The sequence below is a fragment of the Aquarana catesbeiana genome, linkage group LG07 (genome assembly GCF_042186555.1).
Source record: "Aquarana catesbeiana isolate 2022-GZ linkage group LG07, ASM4218655v1, whole genome shotgun sequence".
Lineage (NCBI taxonomy): Eukaryota > Metazoa > Chordata > Amphibia > Anura > Ranidae > Aquarana > Aquarana catesbeiana.
Window position 1 is genome coordinate 32,362,454 of NC_133330.1, and position 15,702 is coordinate 32,378,155.

At 43.6% G+C, this 15,702-nt stretch overlaps 1 protein-coding gene across 4 annotated transcripts in view; it reads left to right on the plus strand.

The window, feature by feature from the left end:
• The window catches only part of PLXNA1 (plexin A1), a 429,988-nt gene that overhangs the window by 347,934 nt on the left and 66,352 nt on the right, over positions 1–15,702 (plus strand). For all 4 annotated transcript variants that reach the window (XM_073591927.1, XM_073591928.1, XM_073591929.1 and 1 more), the window contains exons 18-19: positions 745–979; positions 12,162–12,304. In XM_073591927.1, the coding sequence (XP_073448028.1) occupies positions 745–979; positions 12,162–12,304 (378 nt within the window). The remainder of the gene's footprint in view (positions 1–744; positions 980–12,161; positions 12,305–15,702) is intronic.

The following is a 15,702-nucleotide window of genomic DNA, read 5'->3' on the forward strand; positions in this document are numbered from 1 at the left end:
CAAAAAAAATAGAAAAAAACCCATGGCAAATAAATACCACCAAAAAGGAGGGCAGAAGAGGCAGCCATCTTGGGTGTTGGAGCAGAGGCAGGGTGCAAAAAGGGCCGAACCTGCAACCTATGCTGTTGAATTATTTCAAAGCTCATGGTGGGTGGGGGTTGTATTTTTTTATTTTTATGTTGTTTTTTTTTTGTTTGTTTGTTTTTGTTTTTATGGTTTTTTTTTCACCTTGGGTGCTATAGGATCTTGTCCAGACACAGACTTCAGCCTGTGCCAGCTTTATGTGAAAATTAGTTGTCTTTTTGATGACATAAGGTTAAAACTGAACAATGTGTTTTTCTCTGCATTGTCATTAGATACCTAGACTGCAGTGCTAGTGTTAAAGGGCATGTCCACCCAAAACTGACTTCTTACATTGATTGGGAATTGCAGTGTCAGGATCTCATCATCAGATCTAATACCTTCACCTAGTACCATGTGCAATTTCTGTACAAAAACATTCAAGATCCAAGACTGTAATTATTGTAGAAGGTGGGCGGAGCTGGGAACTCAGGTGCAGAGTTGTCATTATGAAGTCACAAAAGACATAAGTATTGGCTGGTTCATAGTTCTGACATCTACTCAAACTAATCTATCCTTTTTCAGTGAACTGACCTTTAATGGTTTAAACAGTTGCTTGCAGTATATCAGGCTTATCTTTTATGTGTGTGACCTTTTTTTTTTTTGTTCTAATAACTCTTTCAGATCAAAGCCGGAGGTTTTGAATTCTCACCCGGAACCCTGCAGATCTATTCCGACAGCCTTCTGACCCTTCCGGCGATTATTGGCATCGGTGGAGGTGGTGGGCTCCTCTTGCTAATCATCATCATCGTGCTGATCGCCTACAAGCGCAAATCAAGGGATGCAGACCGCACCTTGAAGCGTTTGCAGCTGCAGATGGACAATCTGGAGTCGCGGGTGGCCCTGGAATGCAAAGAAGGTAAATTCCGACATGAAAACCTCTGTGTCCAATCACTGCCTCCTATTGACAGCAGTGGGAACCAATGCTTTCTGCTTCTGTATCTGGGCCAATGAGGACCAAAAAAGCTGAGAGAGCGTTGACTCTCTTGCACATCGCTGAATCAAGATCGGGCTCTGATGTGTATTTAGGGGGGCTGCGGTAAGGTAAACTATCATCTGCCTTTACAACCACTTACTTACAACATAGGAGGACCTTCATTAAACCCATTTGGAGAAAACGCGTTAGATTGAGTCACATCTAACAGCGCAGAAAATGTCTGGATGATACTTCTCCAAACAAGCACATGCAGTGGCCAACCGTAGGATCACGGTCTCTTCAAGATCCATCTTCTCTTCTCCAAGGCCAACACACACAAACCTCATTTTGCTTGATTTTTTTGCAGAACTGCAGCAAGCTTTATTGGTACCAGATTAGGGCAGATGTGATACCAGCCACTGACGCATTTCACCCAAAGTGGTTGTAAACCCTTACATACACCCAGTGAAGTGACTGGCCTCAGGTGATACACAGAGATGAAACAAATCCTCCTACATAAGTTGGACCTTTAGTGCAGAATTTAGTGTCAGAGAGCTCAGAAAAAAGGGGTGCAGAAAGCTGAAATTACACTCCGCAGAGCTCAGTGGGGAGAGACACACCCCCCTCCTCACAGGAACAGAGTTGAGAATTTCAATCACAGGCTGTTTGTTGAAGCTCCCTCCCATGTCACCATTTTTCTCTTGCTGTCAGGAAAACATGTCAGAAGAGTTTGATGCAAATAGCTGAGGCACAAGGCAGCAGACAGAAGTGACACTTAGTGCTCTGTATTGAGACAGGTACACACTATAGGGCACAGGTACTCAACCTGTGGCCCTCCAGCTGTTGCAAAACTTTCCCCACCGTTGGTGTCAGTGAGATTAAAGCCATAGTAAACTGCAATTGACAAACTATAAAAAATTTCCCTGCAAGGCAATGTCATAGTGTGCTAGTATGCATTGCATACTAGCACATTATGCAAGATTTACCTTAGAACAAAGCCCTCCAGCACCGCGCTGAGAGGGCTGACATCTTCCCCCGTCTTACTTCCGGGTTTGGGTCCTCCGGCTTCATGAGTGGCCGGGGGCGCGATGACGTCACTCCCGAGCATGCAGGCCGGAGTCCCTGTTTACGGCACAGGCTTTGAAGGTCCGACACTGTATGCCGAACCTTCAGAGCACATGCGCCGGTAATGTCACCGGCTGCATGCACTCTGAATATTTCCTAAACTGTGCAAGTTTAGGAGAAGATATTCACAGTACCTACAGGTAAGCCTTACTATAGGCTTGCCTGTAGGTACAAGTGGTAGTACAGAGAGTACTAGCACTTTAATGGTTCCCCATTTTTGGTGTTCGTTTGCCCCATCATTGACGACATTGGGAGGAATAATGCCCCATTGTTGGTGTCAATGGGAGAAATAATGCCCCATCGTTGTTGTTAGTTGGAGGAATAGTGCCCTGTTGGTGTCAGTGGGAAAAATAGTGCCCCATTGGTGTCATTGGGATTAATAGTAACCCATCATTGGTGTCATTGGAATTAATAGTACCCCATCATTGGTGTCATTGGGAATAATAGTACCCCATTGTTAGTGTCAGTTTGAGGAATAGTGTCCCATCGATGGCGTCAATGGGAGAAATGGTGCCCCATTGTTGATGTCAGTAGCAGGAATATTGCCCCATGTTGGTGTCAGTGGGAGCAATACTGTCTTGTATCAGTGGAAGTAAAAATGCCTCAAGGGCCAGATAAAGGCAAGTAGGGGGCCACATCTGGCCCGCTGTTTGGAGTCCCCTGCTATAGAGGGATAGGCTTTCTTCATATTTAATGTCTTGAGGTTTACAACCACTTTAACATGATGAAGCCCATTGGGTGAAACACGTCAGTTGGTGGAATCACATCTGATGGGGAGAGAACATCTGTCTGACCTAATCTTACCTTAATAAAGTTGTTGAGGATTGTGCAAAAATTATATCTGGGTGCAACTTTTGCGTTCGTATTCTACGTGCAGCAGAATGGAGAAACCAAATTCCAGGCTGGAAGTTGGCACGCACATCATGGTCTTTCAAGCCTTTGGGGCAGATGTTCCAGCTTGTCTACACGTGTCAGCTTTCATCTCACACAATATGGCCGTGTAGATTTTTAAATGATGTGCGAATCTCGCTCTGAACTCCGTTGCCTCGTTTTTTGTTTTTTTTCCCCTCTTCCTATGTTCCGTCTCACCCGCACTTGTGTAGCAGATTGTACTTTGTCAGCTCGAAACTGCTTTCTATGGTTGTAGCTCAGCTCCTTAATTTGGTACATCTGGCATCAAAGTCGGTTCCTCGGGGATTGGGTTCAGGATACAATGTACTAATAGGCAGTATTTAAACGATGGCTTCCTTCCATTTATAACTTCAGTCCTCTGAGGTGGACCAAATAAAGCAGAATTTTTTTTTTTTTTTTTTTTATTTTAGCCAGGGAAAGGGAGAAGTCGAGGCAGAGAAACGCGGGGTGTCTCATTACTCGGAGGAAATGTGGGCGAGAAACTAGGACAGGGGAGCCTGTGAAGTCTCTTGCAGCGAGAGCCTAATTGCCCATTATTTGTCTAACCAGAACGGAAGGGTCGTAACCCTGCCAACTGCCGGGGGCCCGGAGGTGGGGAAGAAAGCTGGCACTGAAAAGGAGATTAAACAAAAACCCCCCAATATATAGAAATAAATATATATATAGCTCCTCCAGAAAAAAAAAAAAAAAAAGCTATAGATAGCAGGAGCGACAAGGGAGCCGCTGGGAAGATGATCTGTAATATTCTACAGCTGCCAGATAAAAGGATGGGCTTTTAATTAAGTGGCGTGATATCTGTACCCGTTCTGCGCGTTTCAGCTCTTCCATGTGCAGATAAGAGATCGCCGCTCGCCTGGTGACCACATTCTGCTGCCCCCCCCCCCCCCCCCTCTCCTTCTCCTGCAGCTGACAGCTCGAAAAGTTCCTCCTACCAAGTCCACACAATTGTAATTGAATTTCTCTCTCAGATCTATGGATCACGAGCCAGGGGCTGACACTTTTTTTTACCTTTTACGTTTCTTGAACAGAAACGAGCAACCCGTCTGGGACTACAAGACCCAGCATGCTTTGCAAGCCGAAGAGGTGGCTGTGCTGGTTTAGGTTGCAAAATGTCGTCTTAACATCAGCAGTAAGCATTATGGCTGAGCGCTTGGCAAAAACCGTTAAATGCAGAGATGAAATGCATATACAGGAGTTAACCTGCCAAAGGATTTGCATGTTTGTCCATCCAGTTCTAAGATAACTACAGCTTTGCAGAGCAGTCCTGTCTGGCAGGGCAGTGGACCTCCATATACTCTGCTGCAGTTAAGTAGCACTTACAGGTCTTGTCCCTCCCCCAGCCTGTGACTGGACAGTGAAAGGAGAAGCAGCAGACAGATTTGCTTATCTGTCACCCTGCTTTCTCCTATCGGCAAGCTTTGTGCACTGGTCCAAATCATTTGGTGAAGGGGGGATTATGGAGTGTTCTTTTAGGGGTTGGGCTTGGCCCCTTAGTTCCTGTGAAGGGAACTCTTAAGGGATCAGCATACAAGACAATTTCATGCTCCCAACTTTGTGGGAACAGTTTGGGGATGGCCCCCATCTGTTCCAACAAGACTGCGCACCAGTGCACAAAGCAAGGTCCATAAAGACATGGATGAGCGAGTTTGGGGTGGAGGAACTTGACTGGCCTGCACAGAGTCCTGACCTCAACCCGATAGAACACCTTTGGAATGAATTAGAGCGGAGACTGCGAGCCAGGCCTTCTTGTCCAACATCAGTGCCTGACCTCACAAATGCGCTTCTGGAAGAATGGTCAAACATTCCCATAGACACACTCCTAAACCTTGTGGACAGCCTTCCCAGAAGAGTTGAAGCTGTTATAACTGCAAAGGGTGGGCCAACTATATATATATGTATATGGAGTGCCCATCCTTATAGATAAATGATAGTTCACCACCTTATGCAAATGATTATATGTGAAATATCTGAAATTCCACCCTAAAAAAATAATACAATACATGAAATAATTAAAACAAAATTGAAGGACATTTTTTAAAAATTATAATAGGCATAGAAAAGTCCACTTCCAGTGTCCAAGTTGAGGTCCCAAAGAGCAATCAAATATCAATATAGATTATACATGCAAAGCTCCCGGACCAACAGACAGCCAAAAGTGCCACCTCCTTACCGTATTTCAATGGTCTATGAATGCAAAAGTGCTTAGACACCAAAAAGAGATCACTCCAGGGTCTACTGCCCAGTCCGGTCACTCCACAATTTACAGGGATACCCAACTTTCTCATGGATAGTAGAAAGAGAACAACAGGAGACAATAGAGTATTATCGCTAAAACTCCCACATTTATTACATGTAAAATATACTCCCAAGCATCACAGGGTACAGAAAAGCCTAAAACATCTCGCCCTTATACACCGGTTGGCGTGATGACGTCACAGGCACCTAGCCCCGCCAGGCGCGTTTTGTCTGCAAATGGGACGTCTACAGGAGACCAGTAAGAGGCCGGTGGCATTATTTCCCAAGTCATTGATTTGGTATAAGTATAGAGATAAAGGATTCTGGCATTTATTTTCATCATGTCTGTTCCGGGTCTCTAAAAGAAGCGTTGATGCCAGACGCAACCCCCTACCTCTGTCATGCCTTTGAGGTCACTTTGAGCTTGTCATTGGTGATGGCCCACCTTTTCCGTTACCAAAGCATGCTTGTGTCTCGGGTTTAGGGCCCAAATGACAGAATCGCACTTTGTCCTCAGTGATGATCACAATGAAGCTAGACAAATATATGTACAGTTAAAATGAGATTTGTAGTTCTGTTCAGGAAGTCTCCCCTTCCAGAGAGCGTAGTCAGATTGCTGACCTCCAGTGCAATTAGGCAGTAGCTTGATCTTGGACAGGCCTCCCTATCCTGCTGAAGAAGATGGTCATCACTCAATTCCTTCCTCCTGTTGACGTGGTCCCCATGTTAGACTGACAGCAATGCACAGAGCAGTAGAGGCTTGATTGGAGCTGTATGTGTTGACCCTTCCTCTTCAAATCGGGGAATAAAAACACGACTGGGTTAAATTAATTTTTTTTTAATGCCAGCCAGGATTTCACCTTTTTAATATAGCTACATTTTCAGATTAAAATTTCTGCGTCTGTGCCTGTTCCCCTTTGAGGAAAGGGCTCCGTTTCAGCTGCTGAACTGTAAAATAAGCGCGTTCCCGTACGTAAACGGTGTCCTTTAAAAAAACGTACGCATTACATCTCGCAAATTAGAAGCTACTGAAGTGCGGACGGCCATACACAGGTGTAATAAAGTAGCAAATTTATGAGGCATACTTAAGGTTAATCTGTGCTAAAAATATATTTAATCAGTTGGCTTTGTCCTTACTTGAACCAGATGCTTTTACAGCAACTGCAGGGTTGTTGCGCACAGAGCGAACCGCAGCACAGAGCGAGTGTAAGTGAGACCGCTAATCGGAGTTCTGATCTGTAGAAGACTTTACAGACGAAAATCACTATTCAAAAGGAAGACGCGGCCCCCTGCTGCCCTGCCGCCAATGGCAAATTCTCAGGATTAAGTTATTAGAGCAGGAACGCTATCCTGCTCCCTCCTATCAGTGTTTTTTTTTAGAGTATAGATGTATTGAGAAAAAAAAAATTATTTTTTACAAAATGCAGAGCAGTAGATTGGAATCTTCAGATGGGCAAACCAGAGTTTTTTGTATTATGCTCTCGTTACAGCATGATAAAAGTTATTTAAGGAATGATCCAACTATTCAACAGATAACCTTATTTCTTATGGTGGAGCTGTTTGTGCTGTTATTTACTTGTATTCTCTCCCTGATGGAATATAATTGTCCCTCTGTAAGGACCCTGTGAAGGATAACCTGTCTCCTGCCTGAGCTCACGACTCCTAAGTGCCAGCAAGAGTTCATTCCTGTTTATATTTAGTTGTATTCTCTCCCTGATGGAATATAAATGCCTTTCTGTAAGGACAATGTGGAGGCTGACCTGTCTCCTGCCTGAGCTCAGGACTCATAACTGCCTGCAAGCAGTCATTCCTGTTATTTAGTTGTATTCTCTCCCTGATGAAATATAAATGTCCATCTGTAAGGACCCTGCGGAGGCTGACCTGTCCTCATGCTTAAGCTCAGCACTCATAACTGCCTGCAAGCAGTCATTACTATGTCATTTAGTTTTAGTTTTAGTTTAGTATTCTGTCCCTGAAACAAAATATAAATGTATCTGTGAGGTAGGGCTGGGGAAGAAAATCGATTCAAATCTTGAATCGAGTTAAGAGGTCAAATCAATTAAAAATTTAAGCAAATCAATTTTTTTAGATTTTTTTTTTTTTTAACCGCGCTTGTCCTGAGGAGCTGCGGGCAAGAGTTTTTAGGCGAGGCCGCGGCTTCGGCCTAGTCCGCAAGGCCGGGCGCCGCGGACTAGGCCAAAGCCGCGGCCTTGCCTAAAAGCTCCTGTCTGCAGCTCTCCAGGACCGGCGCTGACACTGCGCCGGTCCTGATGAGCTGCGGGCAGGAGTTTTTAGGTGAGGCCGTGGCTTTTTTTTTTTTTTTTTTTTGGAAAATCTCCCAGCCCTACTGTGAGGACCCTGTGGAGGCTGACTTGTTTCCTGCCTGAGCTCACGACTCATAACTGCAAGCAGTCATTACTGTTATTTAGTTGTATTCTCTCCCTGATGGAATATAAATGTCCATCTGTAAGGACCCTGTGGAGGCTGACCTGTTCTCATGCCTGAGCTAGGACTCAAGCAGTCATTACTATGTTATTTAGTTGTATTCTCTCCCTGAAACAAAATATAAATGTCTATCTGTGAGGACCCTGTGGAGGCTGACTTGTTTCCTGCCTGAGCTCAGGACTCATAACTGCCTGCAAGCAGTCATTCCTGTTATTTAGTTTTATTCCCCTCCTGATGGAATATAAATGTCCATCTGTAAGGGCCCTGTGGAGGCTGACCTGTCTCCTGCCTGAGCTCAAGACTCATAACTGCCTGCAAGCAGTCATTAATGTTATTTAGTTGTATTCTCTCCCTGATGGAATATAAATGTCCATCTGTAAGGACCCTGTGAAGGCAGCCTAAACTCAGGACTCATAAATGTGGGAGCTGCTGGAGGAGAATAAAATACTAAATTATTGCACAGGATTTATATAGCGCCAACAGTTTATAAAATGAATAGAGTACAGTTACAATACAGTTCAATACCAATAGGGTTAGGAGAGCTCTGCTTATGAATGCTTACAATAAAAATAATTTTCTTTTTTTATCTAAATTTTGACAGCACCTTTTGTTAGCACAATTTTCATCGTCAGCACTGAGTCCAAGTAGGATATAGGATGGCCTTGCACGGCCTGACATTTCTGCTTTGACAGGGAGAGAATACAAGCAAATACTCAAAAGTTTATTCATCTTTGAGCAGCAAACCTGCACTGTTTTTCAAGTTCGAGAGCAGAGATTCAGAAAACTACAAGCACCTGCTGGTGACTGGTTCTCTTTAAAGATAATTTGCCAATTTAAACTCTTAAAACTAAAGTTCGCCCCGGTACTGTGGGGACTTTAAGGGCGAACTTTTGAAGTCACAGTATTTTAGAAACATAGAAAAATGTATTATTTCATAAAACAGATGACGGTCTGAAACAACACCATGCATAAAATAGTACATAATATACATATATAATATGAAAAAAAGAACTTCTCCTATAGCCCGACGCATTTCAGGAAATTCAGGGTAAATCCCTTCTTCAGGGCCACGAAGGAGCTAATAGTTGGAGATACTCTGGAATAGAAAAAGCAAAGTCTAGATTTCTTCTGAAACAAAGTTTGTTAAAATCCCTGCAATGTACAGAGATCACCCAGAGGGGAAAGTTTTTTTGATTTACTCTTTAACCGGTTCCCATCCAGCCGCTGCAGTTGTACTGGACAGGTTTGCTCTCCTAGTACGTCAGGCGTGCACACAGCGATCTGTTGGCCCGTACGTGCCCATTCACTAGCGGAGGAAGCCAATCAGCGTGTCCGGCGGACTCGATGACTGCCGGCCACCCGCGATCGCTCCACAGAGGCAGAACGGCGATCTGCCAGGGTAAACAAAGTAGATCCCCGTTCTGTCAGGGGAGTATAGTGAGATTATCTGTTCCTAGTGATCAGGAATGGCGATCTCTCTCTATTCCCTGTCAGTCCCATCCCCCCACAGTTAGAAACCCCTCCCTAGGGAACATTTAACCCCTTGATCACCCCCTAGTGTTAACCCCTTCGCTGCCAGTGTAATTTATACAGTAATCAGTGCATTTTTATAACTCTGATCGCTGTATAAATGTCACTGGTCCCAAAAAAAGTGTCAAAGGTTTCCGATCTGTCCGCCGCAATGTCGCAGTCCTGCTAAAAATTGCAGATCGCCGCCATTACTAGTGAAAAAAAAAAAATAATAAAAAGGCCATAAATCTATCCCCTATTTTGTAGACGTGATGACTTTTGCGCAAACCAATCAATATATGCTAATTGGGATTTTTTTTGTTTTTACCAAAAATATGTAGAATACATATTGGCCTAAACTGAGGAAGAAATTTGTTGGTTTTTTTTTTTTTTTTTTTTTTTTTTAATATTTTGTGGGGGATATTTATTATAGCAAAAAGTTGAAAATACTGTATGTATGTGTGTGTGTATATATATATAATATATAATTTTTTTGTTTTTTTTTCAAAATTGTCGCTCTTTTTTTGTTAATAGCGCAAAAAATAAAAACCGCAGAGGTGATCAAATACCACCAAAAGAAAGCTCTATTTGTGGGGAAAAAAGGACATCCATTTCCTTTGGGTACAGTGTCGCACGACCACGCAATTGTCAGTTAAAACGACGCAGTGTCGTATCACAAAAAATGGCCTGGTCAGGAAGGGGTAAATCCTTCTGGGGCTGAAGTGGTTAAGGGAATGGAAAAACATTTAAAATACTTTTTTTTTCACTGTGCTTTTACCTGCTATTTTTTTAAAGTTGATGAAAGGGTCTCTTTGAAGCAGAATGGAACAGAGCTGGTAATTATAGGAGAGTGTAGCAGCTAATCTGCATAATTTCAAGTAGCATCTATAACCCAATCAAGGAGCAGATTGTTGCTTTATACTCCATGAAAAGCAATATTTGGGGACATGCATACTTTGTTGTTCTTATGGACTATATTTATTTCAAGCGAACCCATTACAAGAGGTGTGTTGGCTGCCATTGCTGATCTCCTATTAATTCATCTCAATGCTATCCTAATAATCTCCGGCTTATGTGCTTTTCAGAGCCATCAGCCCAATTCAGCCTATCCTTTTCTGGATCAGTGACTTTGCACATACCAAACCCAGAGACAGCCAGCCAAATAGCATTTTCACAAGACCATTATCCTCCGTAGCCCTTGTGTGTTTTTTATTACATAGTTAGCCAGGTTGAAAAAAAAGACGCAAGTCCATCTAGTTCAACCAATAAAAGAGAAGAAAAAAATATCATACAATCCCATATACACACTCCTATACCCTCAGTTGATCCAGAGGAAGGCGAAAAAAAACCCCAGCAAAGCAGGATCCAATTTGCTACAGCAGGGCAAAATATTCCTTCCTGATCCCCCGGGAGGCAATCAGATTTTCCCTGGATCAGCTTTACCTATAAATATTAGTACCCAGTTATATGATATACATTTTAGGAAAGAATCCCAGGCCTTTCTTAAAGCAATCTACTGAGCTTGACAGAACCACCTCTGGAGTCTATTCCACATTTTCACAGCTCTTACTGTGAAGAAACCTTTCCGTATTTGGAGATGAAATCTCGTTTTCTCTAGAGCAGTGGTCTCCAAACTGCAACCCGAGGGCCAGATGCGGCCCTTTGTTTGCATTTATCTGGCCCTTGACATTAACAATGGGGCTTAATTCCTGCCACTGACATTAACATTGGGGCACTATTCCTCCTGCTGACCCCAGTGATGGGGCACTATTCCTCCCACTGACACCAATGATGGGGCACTATTTCTCCCACTGACACCAATGATGGGGCTCTATTTCTCCCACTGACACCAATGATGGGGCTCTATTTCTCCCACTGACACCAATGATGGGGCACTATTCCTCCCACTGACACCAATGATGGGGCACTATTCCTCCCACTGACACCAATGATGGGGCACTATTCCTCCAACTGACACCAATGATGGGGCACTAGTTCTCCCACTGAATCCAATGATGGGGCACTATTTCTCCCACTGACACCAATGATGGGGCACTATTTCTCCCACTGACACCAATGATGGGGCACTATTTCTCCCACTGACACCAATGATTGGGCACTTTCTCCCACTGACACCAATGATGGGGCACTATTTCTCCCACTGAAACCAATGATGGGGCACTTTCTCCCACTGACACCAATGATGGGGCACTATTTCTCTCACTGACACCAATCATGGGCCACCATTTCTCCCACTGACATCAGTGATGGGGCACTATTTCTCCCACTGTCACCAATGATGGGGCACTATTCCTCTCATTGACACCAGTTGATGGGGCATTGTTACCAAGACCAGGGCATGTTCTACTCCCACTGGCCACGGTCCAGCCCTTCTAAAGTCTGAAGGATAATAAACTGGCCCTTTGTTTAGAAAGTATGGGGACCCATGCTCTAGACGTAAAGAGTGCCCCCTTGTGCTCTGTGATGCCCTTAAAGTGAATAACTCAACACCAAGTTCATGTATTTGTACATGGTGATCGTATATATCCCCCGTAATCTCCTCTTCTCAAGAGAGAATAAATTCAGTTCCTCTAATATTTCCCCATAGCTGAGCTCCTCCATGCCTCTTCCCCGATATACTTTTTGAGAACTGGTGCCCAAAACCGAACTTGCATATTCCAGATGAGGTCTTACTAAATTGTCTTATGTGCTTTTCAGAGCCACCAACCCAAGTCAGCCTATCCTTTTCTGGATCGGTGACTTTGGACATGCCAAACCCAGAGACAGCCAGCTGAATAGCATTTTCACAAGGCAATTATCCTCCGTAGCCCTTGTGTGTGGTTTTTTTTTTTTAAATTGCGGCCTTTCTGTAACTAACATGCCTTTTCTCTACTCGTAGCCTTCGCTGAGCTGCAGACCGACATCCACGAGCTAACCAATGACCTGGACGGAGCCGGCATCCCCTTCCTGGACTATCGCACCTATGCCATGCGTGTCCTCTTCCCCGGCATTGAAGACCACCCTGTGCTGAAGGAGATGGAGGTAAGCACCGCGGTATTGTTGTTGAGAGCCTGTACCCGCTATACGTTCTTTGGCTAAGTGTCAGGAAACGGATGAATGCAAGAAGAATGAGCACGTGTCTAATCTGGGACTTTGGCTCATACATCGTGCTCATTACACCGCTATTGTTCAGCAGGGGAAGAAACAAGAGCACCAGATTGCTGTTTTTTTTCCCCCTCTCTGGGGCTGCCCAACGACTTTCAGATCCCTCATTGATAATGTCAGGTGTTGATAAATCCGTTTGCTGTCTATTGAGTCACTAGACCCAACGTGAATTTGACTTTAGCAATTCCAGGGCTCAGCTAGTCAGATGACGGCATTGCTTTCCAGTGGACTCTCTAAAGCTGGCCATCAATGGATCGAAATCTGGATGGTTTAGAAGAGACCGACCTGAATTTCAGTTTCATTGTGATAGTGATCTATTCCTCATGAACAGGGGATGATAAGGGACTATATACAAGATTTTAGTAATGAAAACGGTATCATTAGCAGTAATCAGCATGGATTCATGAAGAATCGTTCTTGCCAAGCCAATCTATTAACCTTCTATGAGGAGGTGAGTTGCCATCTAGATAAAGGAAGGCCCGTAGACGTGGTGTATCTGGATTTTGCAAAAGCATTTGACACAGATCCCCATAAACAAAAGAAGGTCCGTTGGCATGGACCATAGGGTGAGTACATGGATTGAAAACTGGCTACAAGGGCGAGTTCAGAGGGTAATAAGGAGAGCCGGCAAAACTGTAATCCTTGAAGTGTCATTTATTGGTACATCAGAGTAACAATAAACCTGACACGTTTCGGCAATAGCCTTAGTTGAAGCTCTAGTTCAGAGGGTGGTGATAAATGGGGAGTACTCGGAATGGTCAGGGGTGGGTAGTGGGGTCCCCCAGGGTTCTGTGCTGGGACCAATTTGTGCATTATTGACCTGGAGGATGAGGTAAACAGTTCAATCTCTGTATTTGCAGATGATACTAAGCTAAGCAGGGCAATAACTTCTCCGCAGGATGTGGAAACCTTGCAAAAAGACCTGAACAAATTAATGGGGTGGGCAACTACATGGCAAATGAAATTCAATGTAGAAAAATGTGAAATAATGCATTTGGGTGGCAAAAATATGAATGCAATCTATACACTGGGGGGAGAACCTCTGGGGGAATCTAGGATGGAAAAGGACCTGGGGGTCCTAGTAGATGATAGGCTCAGCAATGGCATGCAATGCCAAGCTGCTGCTAACAAAGCAAACAGAATATTGGCATGCATTAAAAAGGGGATCAACTCCAGAGATAAAACAATAATTCTCCCGCTCTACAAGACTCTGGTCCGGCCGCACCTGGAGTATGCTGTCCAGTTCTGGGCACCAGTCCTCAGGAAAGATGTGCTGGAAATGGAGCGAGTACAAAGAAGGGCAGCAAAGCTAATAAAGGGTCTGGAGGATATTAGTTATGAGGAAAGGTTGTGAGCACTGAACTTATTCTCTCTGGAGAAGAGACGCTTGAGAGGGGATATGATTTCAATATACAAATACCGTACTGGTGACCCCACAATAGGGATAAAACTTTTTCGCGGAAGGGAGTTTAACAAGACTCGTGGCCACTCACTAAAATGAGAAGAAAAGAGGTTTAACTTTAATCTACGTAGAGGGTTCTTTACTGTAAGAGCGGCAAGGATGTGGAATTCCCTTCCACAGGCGGTGGTCTCAGCGGGGAGCATCGATAGGTTCAAGAAACTATTAGAAAAGCACCTGAACAACCATAATACAGGGATATATAATGTAATACTGACATATAATCACACACATAGGTTGGACTTGATAGACTTGTCTTTTTTTTCGACCTCACCTACTATGTAACTATGTAACAGGATTGTTAGAAAATTTGTGTAGCCAAACTCCTGCAGGTGACTGCATGTCCTGCTGCTGCTGTTGTATTTTGACAGCTGACCCTGCCAGCTGTCCAAGTAGCCAAACAGTGGCTGTACCGGTTTGTATGCACGGTACTTTTCTCACATACATACACATAATAGGGCGAACTTGGGAGCCAATGAACCTACCAAGCATGTCTGTGGAGTCTTGGAGAAAACACATGCAAGCACGATGAGAAGCTGCACACTCCATGCAAATGGTGTCCTGGTCGGTTCCATAGTAACAGCCTTTGAAAGATCTTCAACACCCCTGCCGGTCACAATACACGCATATATACATTCTACAAGTGTGTCTGTGTAGACCGCTGAGGCCCAGCGCTGTTCTTACATAAGAGCAAATAATAGCGCATTGTTCAGAAAATTCTTATTGTGGCTGATAAACCGGCATGTATGCCTTTTTGCTATGAGCAAATCTCCTGTCTCCAACAGACTAATTGCCACTAATAATCACAATTCGAATGTTTCTTTTTTTTTTTTTTACGTTAATGAACTGGCGCTGCAGAGTTAAAAGCTGGTGAAATTTATAGCCAGCAGGGTTTATATGACTATTTAAAAAGAGGATGCCATTTCATTTTTTTATGCAACAAAAACTCAGCCTATAATTTATGCCGAACGCTGTAAATTATAGGGCGACGGCTGCAAAAGTGATAATTTACAGCGGCAGCAAATGTCATTTTTTTGGAGGAGATGGAGGATTTTTTTTTTTTTATTGCAGGCTTTTAAGATGGTATTTATGACTGTGGCAGCGATAACCCGACTAGGAGACAGCAGTGGCAATTGTCGATGAACTACAGTTCTCAGCATACTGTGGGTGACTTAACAGAAAAATGTTTCTATATTGTAAATTAGATTTGAATTGGGTAATTATGTAAGAAAAAAAAAAAAATTTACACAAAGCAACAGGTTTACTTCAAAGGCTAGGTCCAGGTTTTTTACTTATTTCCTAATTTTATTTATTACAGGTATTTGTATAGCTCTGTGACAGCGCTTTACACACATATATATTGTACAAGCATATGAGCCCCTGCCCTCAAGGAGCTTACAATCTAAGGTCACATTCATATGCCGTATTTATCGGCGTATAACACGCACCCCAAGTTTAGGAGGGAATTTTAAGGAAAAAAACTTTTAGGAGGGAAGTTTAAAGAAAAAAAACCTACATTTAAATGCCCATCAATGCAGCCTTATCAGTGTCCACCTGCAGCCTTCTTGCCCAGTGTCATTGCAGCCGTCTTGTTTAAAATTACCAAATTAAATTACCAAACTCGCTCATCCATGTCTTTATGGACCTTGCTTTGTGCACTGGTCCAAATCGTTTGGTGGATGGGCGATTATGATGCGGGGTTGTTTTTCAGGGTTTGGGCTTGGTTCCAACATGACTGCGCACCAGTGCCCCACTCCTCTTTTTCTCTTCTCCACTCCATTCCATTCAGCATTGGAAGCTAAAATAAATACTTAGT